The 16,160-nt window shown below is 41.4% G+C and overlaps 1 protein-coding gene across 4 annotated transcripts in view; it reads right to left on the bottom strand.

Moving 5' to 3' along the window:
- Positions 1-16,160, bottom strand: part of PARP9 (poly(ADP-ribose) polymerase family member 9) — a 507,325-nt gene that overhangs the window by 57,344 nt on the left and 433,821 nt on the right. For all 4 annotated transcript variants that reach the window (XM_069224307.1, XM_069224309.1, XM_069224306.1 and 1 more), the window contains one exon: positions 2,876-3,047. In XM_069224307.1, coding sequence (XP_069080408.1) covers positions 2,876-3,047 — 172 coding nt within the window. The remainder of the gene's footprint in view (positions 1-2,875; positions 3,048-16,160) is intronic.

Here is a 16,160-nt window from a genome sequence, read left to right as displayed (position 1 = left end):
GGACTTGGCTGAGTTAGTCCTTAAGCCCACATCATCCATGAAGGAAACAAATTAATTCAACAATTTTTGAAGATCTACGCCAGTACTTGACATCAAAACACAGTCATCTGCATAAAGCAGAGCCAGACGTCTCTTAGTGCCCACCCTGGGTGTGTCAGCCTCTCCTTTTTTCAAACATTTGAATTATTAAAATAAAGGCAGAAAAAGAATGGTGCCAACAAACATCCCTGCCTCACACTGCATTTCATTCTAACTGGATCAGTACACTCCCCTCTCTTACCATATCTTATACGGCCATTTATACCTTCATGTAACCTGGCCATAAAACAGACCAAAATGTCATCTATACCCATGGAAAGCATTTTAAGCCACAGCTTTCTCCTATTCACCCAGTCACAAACTGAGGTGAGGTCCTTGAAGGTAAGATGGAGACGGCCATTCTTGGCCACCGTGTATTTACTAATGATAAGGTGGGTATTAAGGCATTGATTGATGGTGCTGAGACCTTTTATAAACTTGTATTGCATTTCAGAGAAACAACCCCTCTCAGCCACCCAGGTTTCCAATCGACACAATAAAACCCTACCCAAGAATTTTCAATTCGTATCAATTAATGAAATCGGGCAGTAACAACGAGGTTCTGCCCTGTCGCCTTTTTTTAATATGGGCACTATTAGGGAGCTAGAGCATGATTTTTGCATCCACCGCACATCCCAAAACGTTTGTCATTAACAGGGCCCATAATTCGAGGTTGTCAATGAACAGGTCAACGGGGACCTTGCTTTTTGCACTCTGCTGCAAAGCACAAATGACCTCCTTGAGTGTGGGACGTAGAGACTCAACACTACCCTGAGAGTGATCCAATAAAGAGTCAGTAGGCAGACAGTCATCACTAGCGTCACTACCATAGACCTCAGCGAAGTGCTCAATCCATTTGGCCGGAGGGATAGTAACATCAAATGGGCGTATCATGGATATCACTAAAATAGGGGGCATTAACGGTTTTCCAAAAAACAATGGGCCGTTTCTGATGGTGGCTTCATGTAATTTCCCCCAGATTTCTCGCCTGATAAAATACTTCCTTTCAGCAATCACATACTTATAATTCACCCTGCACATTCTTACCGCTCCCCATCCCTTGGCTCTTATTTCAGAGCAAAAATAAGATCTTTATGTGCCTTTGAGCACTTGGCATCGAACCACCTCTGTGGTTTGGGGCCCCGAGCCTTACTCTCAGTGGTCAAAAAGTCAGAAACACTGTGGCAAATTCCTGCAAATGCCTGAAGAACAAGCTTAGGGTCCGGTTCAAGCTCCACACATACCATAATCTCATCCCTACTTCTCTCTACTAAATGTCTTAGGGTAGCATCAGCATTCACAAAGGCCCATTTAGCAGTATCCCCTTGTTCTGATGATATACTACTGGAGTGACAGTGAGCATAGCACACTTTTTCTCATTACCGAAGTCGACAGATATGGATAAAAGTTAATGGTCACTCAAGCAATTGTGCACCATCATGACATCGGTGGTGTTTGTCTTGAAATGCAGGGGCATTATAATAAAGTCAATAAGGCTAGCCTGCCTCTACCAACATACGTAACCTCGCCAACAGTATTGAGTGATACCAGGTCAAGTGCAATAAAATGTGAATATTAATTTAAAATAGAGTTAAAACGGTCCCCACTAGTCTGTGCTCGAAATGTGAAAGATTCTCTGTTTCAGAGTCTATTAGCCCTTCTGTATGTACCTGCCAATATCAACCTGACACCTTGTTATAGTTAATTATGCTGTATAGCTAGGTCTATCTTCTCTGTTGGTTGTAGAAACATATGTATGTAATATTGGAACCTCATGAGCTAGAATCTCTCCAACAGATTCCGAGCTGAGGTTGTTGTGGGGGAGCCTGAAGGAGCTATTGGTGGTGAAAGACATTAACTCAATAAACCTTTGTTGTTAAACTTCTATGCAGTAGCTTGTTCTGTAGAATACTACAACACACCTTCAAGAGAGGTCTGCATGCCACAATCCAAGCTCTGAGCATCGGGGTGTGGTGTACTAAATACCTTTGGTATATCATCTTCAACACATTTATCTGAAACTAAAAAACAATAGATATATTTTGGGTATTTTGGACATGTTATTGAACTGCTATGATTTTTATTCCGCAATCATAGTTTAGTGCTGAGACTGGGGCATTCACCCCAGAATTTGGTTTACCTGTCTAGAAAGTTGTCAATGAGGTTCCACCTGTGTCATACATTATAAATGTGTTCACCAACTGTATTGCATATCTGTTAGAATACATTGGATGGATAATAATGTCCAAGATACGTGTACCAGCAACAACTGTGCTCTAGATGACTTTCACCCACGTGGCCTGGCTCTGCAGTCCGTTACACAGTTATGTCTAGCAGCCACTCAAGAACTCACAAACTCAGTGCAGTACCAAACCACTCAATGTTTCCTTCTCAGATGCGTGACACGTTCTTGTGGCACTCACTGTTGGTGTACCTGACTAGAAACTCAAATCTTCTCCCACATGAGTCATATAAATAAAAATATTTTAATTAACTGTAGTACATGGATGGAAAGATCTCCATACGATGCATGAATTCGATCTTCCCCCGCACATTAAAATATAATCACCAAATATATTAAAAGCCTGTTACGAGCATATTTGCATGTGTAGCCCATTTGTCTTGTCAGCATTTTTGCCAACAACACCATACATATGAACAGGCTCACATAGATTTATCTAAGGCTTCATTGATAAACATGTATTTTCTAAAAACGTGAAAAAGTTTTGCAAAATACATTTGAAGTGAGGGTTTTTAAAAAATGTAGTACACTTACAGCGTTCTAGTATAGACTTACCATGTGGGTGTGAGTAAAGTCTCTGAAACCCAATTTTGCATACCAGATTGCAGAACTGGGCAGGAACCTGGTGGTACAGCGTGGAAATCACACCTTTTTGTCTTTTTAATGAGACGTAATCTTTTCTTGATTGGTAGGTACCCTTTAGGAGATGATTTTGTATTTGCTCCATCTACAAAACAGAATATTTTGGATAGCAGATCAAAATTTTAAAATGTTTTGATTTACTATGGAACACAAAGAACCGTCAGAAGGTTCAGGCATACATGACGTATATCAACAAGCATTAGCAGAGCCAACAGGTCTCTGCAATGGGAGAGCTACTGGCTTTGTCAATATCAATGTCTTTCAGCCATGTTGTATAGCAGCCTCATAGCGCTTTTCTTCCTGACTTTCAGACATGCTGAACAGCAGCTACGCTGCTAAACAACATAACTAAAACACACTGACAAAGCCAATAACCCTCGCTTTGCACTTTATAAAATAAGTTTTGGCCACACTGCAAAGTGTCAGTGCTGCTGTGCAGTGCAGCTACCAAAGATTGCCAAAGCCAATAGCTCTAATAGACAAGACCTTGGCTTTGCAAATGTTTGTTGAGGACTACGGCTTACTTTTCATCATGAGATAATGACTCAGAGCAGAAGCGAGAAAGACAGAAAAAAAGGAGAAAGAGAAAAACAGTAACAACTGGAAAAAGCAGAGCTGAAAAAGAAACTGGAGGGTAATATAAATGGGGAGAAAACGTGAAAGTGGAAGAAAGAGGCATTAAATGAGATTAAAACGAGGCAGTCTTAGCATGTAGTACCCCAGAATTCGACAGCACTAGAAATGCCATCTCGAGGAAAAAATGTGGTCCCTCAAATTATAATTTTATTTATGTATGTATTTTTTTTATTTATTCACATGTTAAGAGCTGTATTTAATATTTTACTTAGGTACATTTTTGATTCATGCCATCGTCGTTCTTGCCTTTTTTTTTTCTTAGTAAAGCAGCATTCCTTGCATTTGGTTTGAAAATCATGTTATCAAGTACAGCCGTTTGCTCTGGAGTTAACAAGCTGTACAGTCTGTTCCCAGCAGCCTGTTAATGACGGTTATCTCTATTAATTGGGCTCTGAAACTGAAACTGAAGCCCTAGCAACATGTTATCCTAGGGGTAGAAGAAAGGTGAGAAGCATAAATATGTGAGGTGTACTGTTCCACTGAGAAACTGCAGGTCAAAAGGGCACTATTAAAAGTAGAAGACAGAGCCCTCACACACCCAATGGGTGTCATGCTTCATCATAGGGCCTGCTCCTCGTTGGGCTGGTGTTGCAATGTCCTACGGGCCGCTCAAGGGGGCTTTTTGCCAGAGATCTTTTGTGAAAAAGTGCTGTTGTTGTATGTAGGGGTAGATTCAGACCAAGCAGGAGAAGTGAAAAGCTAGAGACAGGGGATTATAAACCCTAACAAAAATTTATAAATTCCTTAGAAAGGGTCTAGATCAAGGTTAAAAACACAGGGAGTGATCAGGGGGATAATGTTCCTGCGCTCTACCAGAAAAGATAGGGAAAAGGGAAATTGATCTTACAACCCTAAATGATGGTCAACATGTTTCCCGCCTACGAAGTCCCGAACAGATTTATTGGCGTTTCTTCAGGACCGAAAACAAAAAAAGCAACTCCTAAGCTTCACTAAAGAACTCAAATTAAGTCAGAGGTAGGTGAAAAGAATATAACTTACATAAAGAACTACATAAAAAACACACTAGTTTATGACCTTCCTATATAAGTGAAAGGGCCCCTTGGGAAAATGCGAGCCTGTGGGACTACTGTGGCCGTCTACCCATAGCATCCAACTCTCGAAACCTACCCGGCGGCCAAAAATCCAGAAGAAAGGTGAGAAGCCTCATATTGCCAAGGCTCAAAATGCTTCTAAGATAATTGCTTGACAAAGACACGTAAACCTTGTTTTACAGTTTTCTGATTCACTGTGCTAGGAGTTGCTTTGCACACATTCCGAGAGTCCTAGACCGCACGGAGACCTGCCAGAATTAGGATGACCACCCGTCCATAATTTTCATGGACTGTCCGTGAATTAACCCTAAAGTCTGTTGTCCTTGATGGCGATTTCAACGGATAGCATTTATCTGCAATTTTGAAATGCGTACTAAAATACCAATGTTACAGTTTAAATGTCTTGCTGAAGTGGAAGGTCTCCTGTGCTGTTATCCTGAAGGAGGAGCAGACACAAAAAACAAGTAACAAGCCTTCTCGCCAAGGTGCTAGCTGCTTCAAAAGAAACATAGATCTGTGCAGTTAGTTAATGTGTAGATGTAAAGGTAGATTGTAAGCCAGGAGAGGTGGTGTTAAATGATGGAGACACTTTGGGCTTCCTGAAGGCAAATATTAGTTCTTTTTGAGATGTATTGTAGGGGTGTTCCAAGATAAGCTATGGATTGTGTGCTTTTAATGGACAGTAGTTAAACTGTTTGCACTAGGTACAATGTTCATATTACTAAAATCTATGGCTAAAACATTTTTTCAGTTCTATAGGCTTCTGTGTGTGCGACACACAGACACACGCACACACAGGTTGAGCGCTCCATTGGAAACAAAGGAGTAGCTCCGGGCTTCTAACGGCTGGTAAGAGCCCAGAGCCTCAACATTCCAATATTCATTGTTGAAGCAACCGCTTTGGTTCCCCCTCAATTTAAACATGTTTTTGGCTGTTCCCTGTCACAGGCACTTGGCCCACCTACACAAGTGAGGTATCATTTTTATCAGGAGACTGAAGGAGACATTGGGTGGTAGGAAATCTGTGCCGGTGCAGTGATCCCACATAGAAATGTGGGGCAAATGTGATGTTATAGCTAAATGTAAGGTTTGCTGAGGATTCTGGGTAAGAAGACACTGGGGTATCCATACAAATCACACTTCGCTGGACTCCCTAGGGTGTCTAGTTTTCAGAAATGTCTAGGTTTGGTAGGTTTCCCTAGATGGTTGCTGAGCCCGGGACCAAAAACACAGGTACCTGGCACCCACCTCCCCCCGGAAAAAACAGGTAGTTTTGTATTTGATAATTTTGATGTGTCTACATAGTGTTTTGAGGCATTTCCTGTCGCAGGCACTAGGCCTACCCACACAAGTGAGGTACCATTGTTATCGGGAGACTTAGAGGAATGATGGGTGGAAGGAAATTTGTGGCTCTTCTCAGATTCCAGAACTTTCTATCACCGAAATGTGAGGAAAAAAATGTTTTTTTGTTTGCAAAGGATTCTGGGTAACAGAACCTGGTGAGAGCCCCACAAGTCACCCCATTCTGAATTCCCCTAGGTGTCTATTTTTCAAAAATGTATAGGTTTGCTAGGTTTCCCTAGGTGCCGGCTGAGGTAGAGGCTAAAATCGACAGCTAGGCACCTTGCAAAAAACAGGTCAGTTTTCTTTGGGAAAATGTGATGTGTCCATGTTGGGTTTTGGGGCATTTCCTATTGCGGGAACTAGGCCTACCCACACACGTGAGGTACCATTTTTATCGGGAGACTTGGGGAAATGCTGGGTGGAAGGAAATATGTGGCTCCTCTCAGATTCCAGAACTTTCTATAACCGAAATTTGAGGAAAAAGTGTTTTGTTTGCAAAACTTTGAGGTTTGCAAAGGATTCTGTGTAACAGAACCTGGTGAGAGCCCCACAGGTCACCCCATCCTTGATTCCCCTAGGTGTTTAGTTTTAAAAAAATGCACAGGTTTGGTAGGTTTCTCTAGCTGCCGGCTGAGCTAGAGGCCATAATCCACAGCTAGGCACTTTCCTAAAAAACACGTCAGATTTCAATGTAAAAATGTGATGTGTCCATGTTACGTTTCGTGTCGCGGGCATTAGGGCTACCCACAAAAGTGAGCCACCATTTTATCGGGAGACTTGGGGGAACACAGATTAGCAGAACAAGTGATATTGCCCCTTGTCTTTCCCTACATTTTTTCCTTCCAAATGTAAGACAGTGTGCAAAAAAGACGTCTATTTGAGAAATGCCCTGTAATTCACATGTTAGTATGGGGACCCCGGAATTCAGAGATGTGCAAATGACCACTGCTTCTCAACACCTTATCTTGTGACTATTTTGGAAATACAAAGGTTTCCTTGATACCTATTTTTCACTCTTTATATTTCACCAAATTAATTGCTGCATACCCGGTATACAATGAATACCCATTACAAGGTGCAGCTCCTTTATTGGCTTTGGGTACCTAGGGTTCTTGATGAACCTACAAGCCCTATATATCCCCGCAACCAGAAGAGTCCAGCAGACGTAAAGGTATATTGCTTTCAAAAAACTGCCATGGCTGTAAAAAGTTATAGAAGAAAACGTAGTCAGAAATGGCTCTTATTTCACCTCAATTTCAATATTTTTTATTCTAGCTGTTACTTTCTGTAGGAAAACCTTGAATGATCTACACAAATGACCCCTTGCTGAGTTCAGAATTTTGTCTACTTTTCAGAAATTTTTAGCTGTCGGGGATCCAGCATTGGTTTCACACCCATTTCTGTCACTAACTGGAAGGAGGCTGAAAACACAAAGAAATAGTAAAAATGCCCCAGTAAAATGACAAAATTGTGTTGAAAAATGTGGTTTTCTGATTCAAGTCTGCCTGTTCCTGAAAGCTGGGAAAATGGTGATCTTAGCACCGCAAACCCTTTGTTGATGCCAAGCTTTCTTCTGCAGCCCTTTTTTCCAATTTTCTTTGAAAAAACTAAATTTTAGCTGTAGTTTGCTTAATTTCTTGGTCCCTTCCAGGGGAAACCAAAAACTCTGGGTACCTCTAGAATCCCTAGGATGTTGGAATAAAAGGACGCAAATTTGGCGTGGGTAGCTTATGTGGACAAAAAGTTATGAGGGCTAAAGCGCAAACTGCCCCAAATAGCTAAAAAGAGGCTTGGCTCAGGAGGGGAAAAACGCCTGGCAGCAAAGGGGTTAAGTTAAATCAAGTTACTTCATGTGTCTAGTTAACTTGAGAGTGACATTTGAGAGCACATTCAGATAATTCAGTTCAAGATAGATCCTGTGTAAAAACATCACTTGCAAATGCTTTAATTGACTGTAATATTTCACTATCCATAAAATTAATATTTTCCATGACTTAAGGGACACTTGACAATAAGTACTCTTTGTTCACTCATGGCTTTATCAGAAGGGAGGGTTAATAAATGTTTTCAAGTTCATGTTTAGAAACTTTCAATTCAAATAAATGTCAATGCAATGCCGTGATCTAATGTTCTAAACTGAAACACTTCCTTGTGTTAAAGAAACACTTTCTACATTTTAAAGTGTTTGTCATGTTCTTATATTTTGTTGTGTAATTTGCATCCCAAACATTTAGAAGGTTCTGTATGTTCTTTGGCACTTAGAAATGAGCCAGACCACTGGTTCAGGCTTGGCTTGACTGCAGAGGCATTTTAAGACATGGACAGAGTAGGCAATTGCCCAGGGCATAATATTCCAAGGGGCCCAGCACCTACCCACCCTCCTCAAGCACTACCAATGGACCATCACACCAGCAGACTTGGCTAGGGTGGGGGGGCGCTGCTTATTCAACAACTTGAGTGCCTCTTCTGTTTCCAGCCTCTCTGCTGAGACTATTCTCCAGATACACAATACTATCTAATATTCATGGAGGCCCTATCTGATTTTAGGAATTGTCTCACCTGGTTCTTCTCTTTCTTATTTGTCTGTGTCTCAGTATCAGTGGCTGTGGATGTCCCATCTGATCTTAACTTCATTATGCTCTTTAATTCTTTGTCTGGTAGTCGGGCTTCCAGTTCTAGGATAAATATAGAGTCCCTGACGCATAATCTAATGCAACAGTCAGGCCTTTTTGGTGCTGTAAGACTACAGACAAATTGTGGGTACCTCACATCCTGACATTTGGTGTGGGACTGACACCCACACCATCTGGTCTGCCTCATTAATTTTCTTATGTTTGATGTCTAGTGGGTATCAGGGGTGCCCCATGTGTTTCTTCAACTTGTATAAACTAGCAGAAAGTGAAAAAGTCACTTACCTTAATGTTTCCCCAACTGTTAGCCATGGGTATTGAAATGCTTAGAAACATAAACAAAATGTTGCTGTTGCATTTTCTCCAAGAAAGACTAGGTATATTTGGGTAGGAGTGATGACCTTGACACCATGCTCAAGAAGATCAATTTACTACTGATAAAGGACTTAATGCACCACCTGAAGGCAGCTTACCAATAGGCAATATCATACACAGCACAGTGAATAAATAGAGCAATATAAAAAACAGTAAATAAATGCATTGATAAACCAGTGGGGTATGGCCGCTCCTCCTTTTCTCATGAATTTTTGTCATGAATTTTGACCCTTTGTCCTGATTTTTTTTAAAGTCCCTTCCTGAATTAGCCTCCATGTCAGGTGGTCACCCTAACCAGAGCAGCTTGCAGCAGGTTGGGTCATTACTGAAATGCGGGAAGCAGCGCATGCGGCTTCCATGTTTTGAACTTCAAAGTTGAGCGAAATACTTACAAGCAATGTGCTTTACTTTTTAATGCAAACCTTTGAAACAATCACCAACTTTTCTTTTCTTTACATTTTTGCTGCATTACGACACATGAACAGAGAAGCCTGGGCTGTTTGTTCAGTGCATACAAAAGCAGAAGGAAAGGGCTTAGGCATGCCTTCACAAACCAGAACAAAGAAAATGAGAGCAACGATGCTCAAACCATTGAAAAGCTGAGAACAAAATATGCTGCCTAGCTGACACCTAAAAATCTGTATTTTCACTTCACCTAAGTGTACATAGTCACCTCAATCTTAAGGATTCAAATTGTTGCCAAATCAAGTGATCATTGTTGATTCATTTCCTTCACTCTAGGGCACAATTCCTTATGCAAATATTTTATCACTCTTACTTAACCACTTACCAAATGCAGTTACAAATGTTTTTTGCTGTTGTTAGTGAATCATGATCCTATATAAAGCGGTGGCCAGAAAGCCTACAGGAACTAATTGTGAGTCTCCCTTTAAATCCACTGGGAGATACAGGGACCAGAAATAATGATTGCAGTTTGTATGGACATAATGATAAACATCCAGATGACATTATGTCAGGAATCTCACCTCAGGTCTTGCACAGGAGCAAATGAAGAATGGTCCCAACTCCCTACCCAGAACCCTTCCCATATCCAATTTCACTGGAACACGGAAAAGCCCTGAGGGTATAAAGTTGAACCTTGTCTTCTGGTTCCTGTCTTTAATGTTATTCTTCCATCCATTGTGAACCATTCCTTAATGTGATGTCACTTATATGTCGTATTATTATTTTTCAAACTATTATTTTGACATACCCATGAATACTGAGACATTTGCTTCTCTCCTGTAATGTAACCTTCATATGTATTCTTCCTCGTAATATTCTTGTTGTGTGTGTCTGTTTCTTTCTAAAGCCTCTAATAAATTCTATTTTTATTGCGTTATGTATGGCATTTTGGAGTATTAAACATAGCACAATCACAGGTAAGCTCTTCACCTTACTATGGTTGCTCTCTTTCCATTGTTTTCACTTTTTAGATCTTTTTATTATATTTTACTCTTGTTGTGTATGAATATTTAAAAAGTTATTGCCAGGTTTATTTGTACATTCTTATAAAAAAAATTAAGGTTTACTTAGCTACATTCTGGCAAAGGAAGCGCGGAGTGAATAACCTCTATAACTAGACAGAATTCTGTTGTGCTTGGATCAATACTCTTTTTCTGTTCTGGTGCGCGACTCTCAGAAATATTCCTTACTGCCTTTACTACTTTTTCTCTCCGAAGCCACCACTAAAAATAACTTTATCATGAACTGCTCACTCACTTAACCAACTGGCAAACTCAGGGGAGTAAAACTTGAAGATGCTACTTCTTTCTATCTCTTATCAGCTGCGCAGACTCAATGGATGGCTCTTGAAACGCTGTCTTTCATTTAAATTTCTCAGACACCTCCGACGGTCGAAAGGACGGTGTGAAGCAATATTAAACAGACTGGTGACTCGTCGCAAACAACTCTAACTAAGCATACTGACAGAAACTATGAACTCAAAGTACGTATCGATGGAAACTCCAGTGAAGTGCACACTTATTCAGAAGCGCGATCTTCACTTTGAATCCTAAATTGAATTAGGTGGAACACTAGAGCGCTATAATCCCAGGCTTTGGGCAGCCATCTTGGAATTCCATTGACTCCAGGCTTTTCCCCAATCTTGTTTTGTCTTTCCCATTTCAGAATGCACCCTGTTCTTATAAATTGTTACAGCCACAAATTGACCTTTTGGTCTTTGGATCCTGACAGTACCCCTCGCGAGAGTGGTCCCTTTGGTCTGGATTTTGTTGGAAATTTTTGATGAAAGGCCTTAACCTATCTTGGTACATGTACATTAATAAGCACCTCCCAAGACATCGCTTCGGGTCCCTAACCTTTCCAATCTATTAAATAATAGATTCAATTATTACTTTTTTAATCCAAAATCCTTTTTATCTCAAGTTCCACTCCATCTTCTAGTTGCACTGGTTTGGGTGGAAGTTTCTGTCTTAATTCTGGAGGTGTATTTTTCAGCAAAGAAATGTAAAACGCTGGATGTACCTTCATTTTCTTTGGTAGTTCCAAAAGAAAGGTTACTGGATTCACAATCTACTGAACTGGATATGGTCCAATGAATTGTGGTTGAAATTTTGGATCTCCTTTAAGCTTAAGGTTCTTTGTGTTGAGCCAAACCTGATCCCCAACTTGCAGGGGTGGCTCTTCTCTTCTTTTTCGATCAGCAAAAGTTTTATAGCTTTCCTTGGCCTGAATTAGGTTCTTAGTTGCGGACTAGTGTACTATTGTAAGATGCCTCATTACATCCGTCACAGCTGGTACTGGGGTGTCCTTGAAATCCACCAATGAGTTAGGATGCCTGCCATAGTTTAGATAGAAAGGGGAATACCATTTGGACACATTCTTCGCATCATTATGTGCAAATTCCAGTGCCCTCAAGTAATCCGGCCAATCTCCTTCCTGGTCTAATAAAAACAACCTTATATATTGTTTTAGTTCCTGATTGGTTCTTTTAGTTTGACCATCAGTTTATGGATGGTAACTAGTGGAGTATCGAGATTCAATTCCAAACTCCCCCCCCGCATAGGCCCTCCAAAAATGGGACAAAAATCGAGAACCTCCATCTGAAATGAGTATTTTTGGAATTCCCTGGGCCTTTATAATGTGCTCATATAAGTGCATGGTTAATTGCTGAGCAGTAGGAATTCCTTTTAAGGCGACAAAATTAGATATTTTAGTGAATGCATCCACAAACACCGAATGGTTTTGTATCCCTGACTGGATGGCAAATCTACTATTAAATCTAGAGTCACTCTGTGCCATGGTGGCAGTGGGGGAGGTAATGGTTTTAAAAACTCTTTAGGTGGTTGCCTCTCCGATTTTCCCTGAGCACAAATTGTGCATGTTTTCACATAAGCATGGATGTCTCTGCTCATTTGTGGCCACCAAAACCTTATTTTCACTAGATCTTCAGTCTTTAAAATTCACTCATGGCTAGCGAAAGGACTGTCTTGACATTCATACACGGCATTCTTTTATAGTTCCGGGGTGGGCAGATATAAGGTTCCTTCATGAAAAGGTAATTGATCACAAATTTCTCTACTACAATCTTGTTGAGCACATTGCTGCATTTCTTCTGGGCTCATCACATCTCTCACTAATTTTTCAAAAGTGTCATGTGTCACAGTTCCTATCATTTTTGATTCTGGTATTATCTTTTGAATTTCTACTGTATCTTTCTGAACCTCTGTATCAATTCAAGACAAGGTGTCTGCTTTTCCATTTTTTTTTCCATTTTTGTTTCCTGGTCTGAAGGTGATGACAAAATCATAGTCAGCAAAATATAAAGACCAACAAAGCTGTTGTGGGGTCAATGTTCTTGCTGACTTTATGAATTTTAGATTGCAGTGATCAGCGAATACTATAACTGTACATCGTGCTCCCATTCAATAGTGTCTCCATTCTTAAAGGCATCTTTTATAGCAAGTAACTCCTTCTCTGTGATTTTATAGTTCACCTCAGCTGGGGTTAACTTCAGAGACTGGTAAGCCACTGATTATAATTGTCTGGTTCTTTTATGTCTTTGGGACAGCACTGCCCCAATAGCCAAATCTGATGCGTCTGTTTCCAGGTAAAAAGGTTCGCAACAATCAGCATGAAGGAAAAAACGGTGCTGTGGTGAAGTATTCCTTTAAAGATTCAAATAAATTTTCAGCATCGTCTGTCCATGAGAATGAAACCCCTTTCTTAACTGACGTGTGAGTGGAAAAATAATATGTGAGAACTCCTTGATGAATCTTCTATAAAAGTTTGCAAAACCAATAAAACTTTGCACTTCTCCTATGCAAGTTGGAGATTTCCACTCTGTAACTGTCTTTATCTTGTTTTCATCCATAGTGATTCCTGTTGGGGAAAGCATAAATCCCCAAAATTTCACAGATCTTAAATTAAAGGCACATTTTTCCAACTTTATATATAACTTGTTTTCTCGTAGTATTTGCAGAATTTTTCTCACTTGCTCTCAATGTTCTTCTTTGATTGAATAGATCAAAATATCATTGATATAAACTATAGCGCATTGATCAATCAACTCACTCAGGACATGATTGATGAAATGTTGGAATGCCTCTGGAGCATTACAATGGCAAGACTTGATATTCAAATAGCCCATATTTTGTCCTGAAAGCGGTTTTCCATTGGTCTCCCTCACTGATTCTAAACAGGGGGTTAGCTCCTCTGAGATGAAATTTTTTGTATATTTTTGCTTCTTTTATTTCGTCTAGCAGCACTAATATTAAAGGCAGAGGATAACATGTTTTTATTGTGACTCTGTTGATCGCTTGGTAATCTATACAAGGTCTCAATTTATCTTCCTTCTTTAAAACGAAAAACAGAGGTGATGAAACAGGAGATTGGGAAGGTCTAATAAATCCATTTGCAAGATATTTTTGGATGGACTCTTATAAATGCTGATTTTCCTTGTCAAAGTGTAAACTCAGCTACAGGGCAAGATTGACCCTGGTTTCAATTCTATTTTGCAATCAAAGGGTTGGTGCAGTGGAAGTTTATCTGCTTCAACTTCATCTAAGGCATCCTCACAATCTTCATACTCCTTTGGGATTTCTGTGGCCTTTGGGATTTCTGTGGTATGTATAACGCAAATTTATGCCCCTCCATCACACAGTAAGGTTGCGGATCTTGTTTCTCTTGTGATTCACTCTTTTTAAAACAACTTTCCTTACAATAATCTGAATCCAGGATAATGGTCCTGGCACTCCAATCTGTTGTTGGGTTGTGCTTTATTAACCAAGGCAGACCCAATTTTAACTGGAACTGAGGAGCATTGATCAGATTGAATTTTATGAACTCTTTATGACCCTCTTATGAGATCAGTTCAATCAGCTTGGTGTGACTCAATAGGTTCAGATGAGAGATTGGTTCCGTCAACAGCACTTACTGGCTCACTTTTACTCTTCTGAATTGCTTCTCAACCAATTTTTGCAGCAAATTTTATATCACAAAAGCTTCCTGTGGCTACAAAGTCAATCATTACAGAACCCTTTGACAAAGAAATATGTTGAAACTCAAGTGTCATAGGTAAGACCAAATGAGAGGAAGACGATTGCAAGGTGTTTTCTAGACAATGTTCAACTGGAGTTCTACCTTAATTGCATCAGTTCAACTCTCCCTACTTATGGTGCCGGAAGTTTTTCTTCTCCTTAGATGACATCTTTGGTTTCTTCGGACAGATCTTCATGAAATGGCCACTCATTCCCAATATAAGCATAGATTGTTCTGCCTCCGCTTCTTCTTCTCTTCCTTAGTAAAAGGACCTCATATGGTTCCAATCTGCATTGGCTCCACTCCCAATTGAATATCTCTGATCTTTGGATTATCGGTTTTAACTCTATCGAATCTAGGCATACTGGATCGGACTTCTTTTCTTCATTCGCCTCTCCTCTCATTTTGTCTACAATCGATTTCCAACACCAAATCCGCTAATGCAGATGTTTCTGTGGGTCTATTTGGAATTTGTGCTAATATATCTTTCAATTAATCTTATAACCCTTGATAAAAGACTGCTGCTCTTTCACTCTCTGGCCGTTCTGTTCCCAGCACAAGTTTGTTAAACTGAGCTAGTTAAGATACCAAGGGGGTCATTACGACCCTGGCGGAAGGCGGAGAACCGGCGGTAAGACCGCCAACAGGCTGGCGGTCTTACCTTGTGGAATTATGACCATGGCGATTACCGCCATGGTCATCCGCCGGTTCTCCGATCCACCCGCTGGGCTGGAGACCTGGGTCTCCAGCCCGGCGGCTGTCACTATACCGCCGGCGGTATTTGGACCCGGCTTACCGCCGTGGATTTCCAGCGGTTTGAACCGCCATGAAATCCATGGCGGTAAGCACTATCAGTGCCAGGGAATTCCTTCCCTGGCACTAATAGGGGTCTCCCCCACCCCGACTCCCTCCCCTACACCCCCCACCACCCCTGCCACCCCCCAAAGGTGGCAGGGCCCCCCTGCCCACCCCGACCCCCAACATCACATAACTCACACACACCCGACACATGCAGGCACCACCAACACACACACGCACACACCCCGACATACATGCCAACATCCACACACACAGTCAGACACGCACACCCACATTCAAACATACACGCACACATCCATATAGACATACCCACAGACATACACGCACTCAAACCCAAACACGCATCACCCCCACAAGCATACACGCACTCACACACCCCCTCTACATACTCAGACGCACACCCCCATGCACGCACACAACACACAACACCCCCCTCCCCTCACGGACGATCGACTTACCTGGTCCGTCGATCCTCCAGGAGGGGACGGGAGCCATGGGGGCAGCTCTGCCGACACCACACCGCCAACAGAACACCGCCACGGCAAATCACAGGACGTGATTCGCTGAACGGTGTTCTGTTGGCGTGGCGGTGGAGGTGGAGCAACCTCCACTTCCCCGCCTCCCGCCAGTATGGCTGTTGGCGGCTCTCCGTCCGTAAAGGGACGGAGAGCTGCCAACGGTCATAATAGGCAGAGCGGCAAACCGCCTGCACTGGCGGTCTTCCGCACGGCGGTCCCTCAGCGGTCTTGAAAAAAGACCGCCGAGGTCAAAATGACCCTCCAAGTCTTGGTTCCCGGCTTTATTACTAGAAGCTCATTATCAGTGGCTTGTGATAACTTT

The sequence above is a fragment of the Pleurodeles waltl genome, chromosome 3_1 (genome assembly GCF_031143425.1).
Source record: "Pleurodeles waltl isolate 20211129_DDA chromosome 3_1, aPleWal1.hap1.20221129, whole genome shotgun sequence".
NCBI lineage: Eukaryota > Metazoa > Chordata > Amphibia > Caudata > Salamandridae > Pleurodeles > Pleurodeles waltl.
Note: the sequence above shows the minus strand (reverse complement) of the source record. Positions and strands in the feature narration are given on the sequence as shown.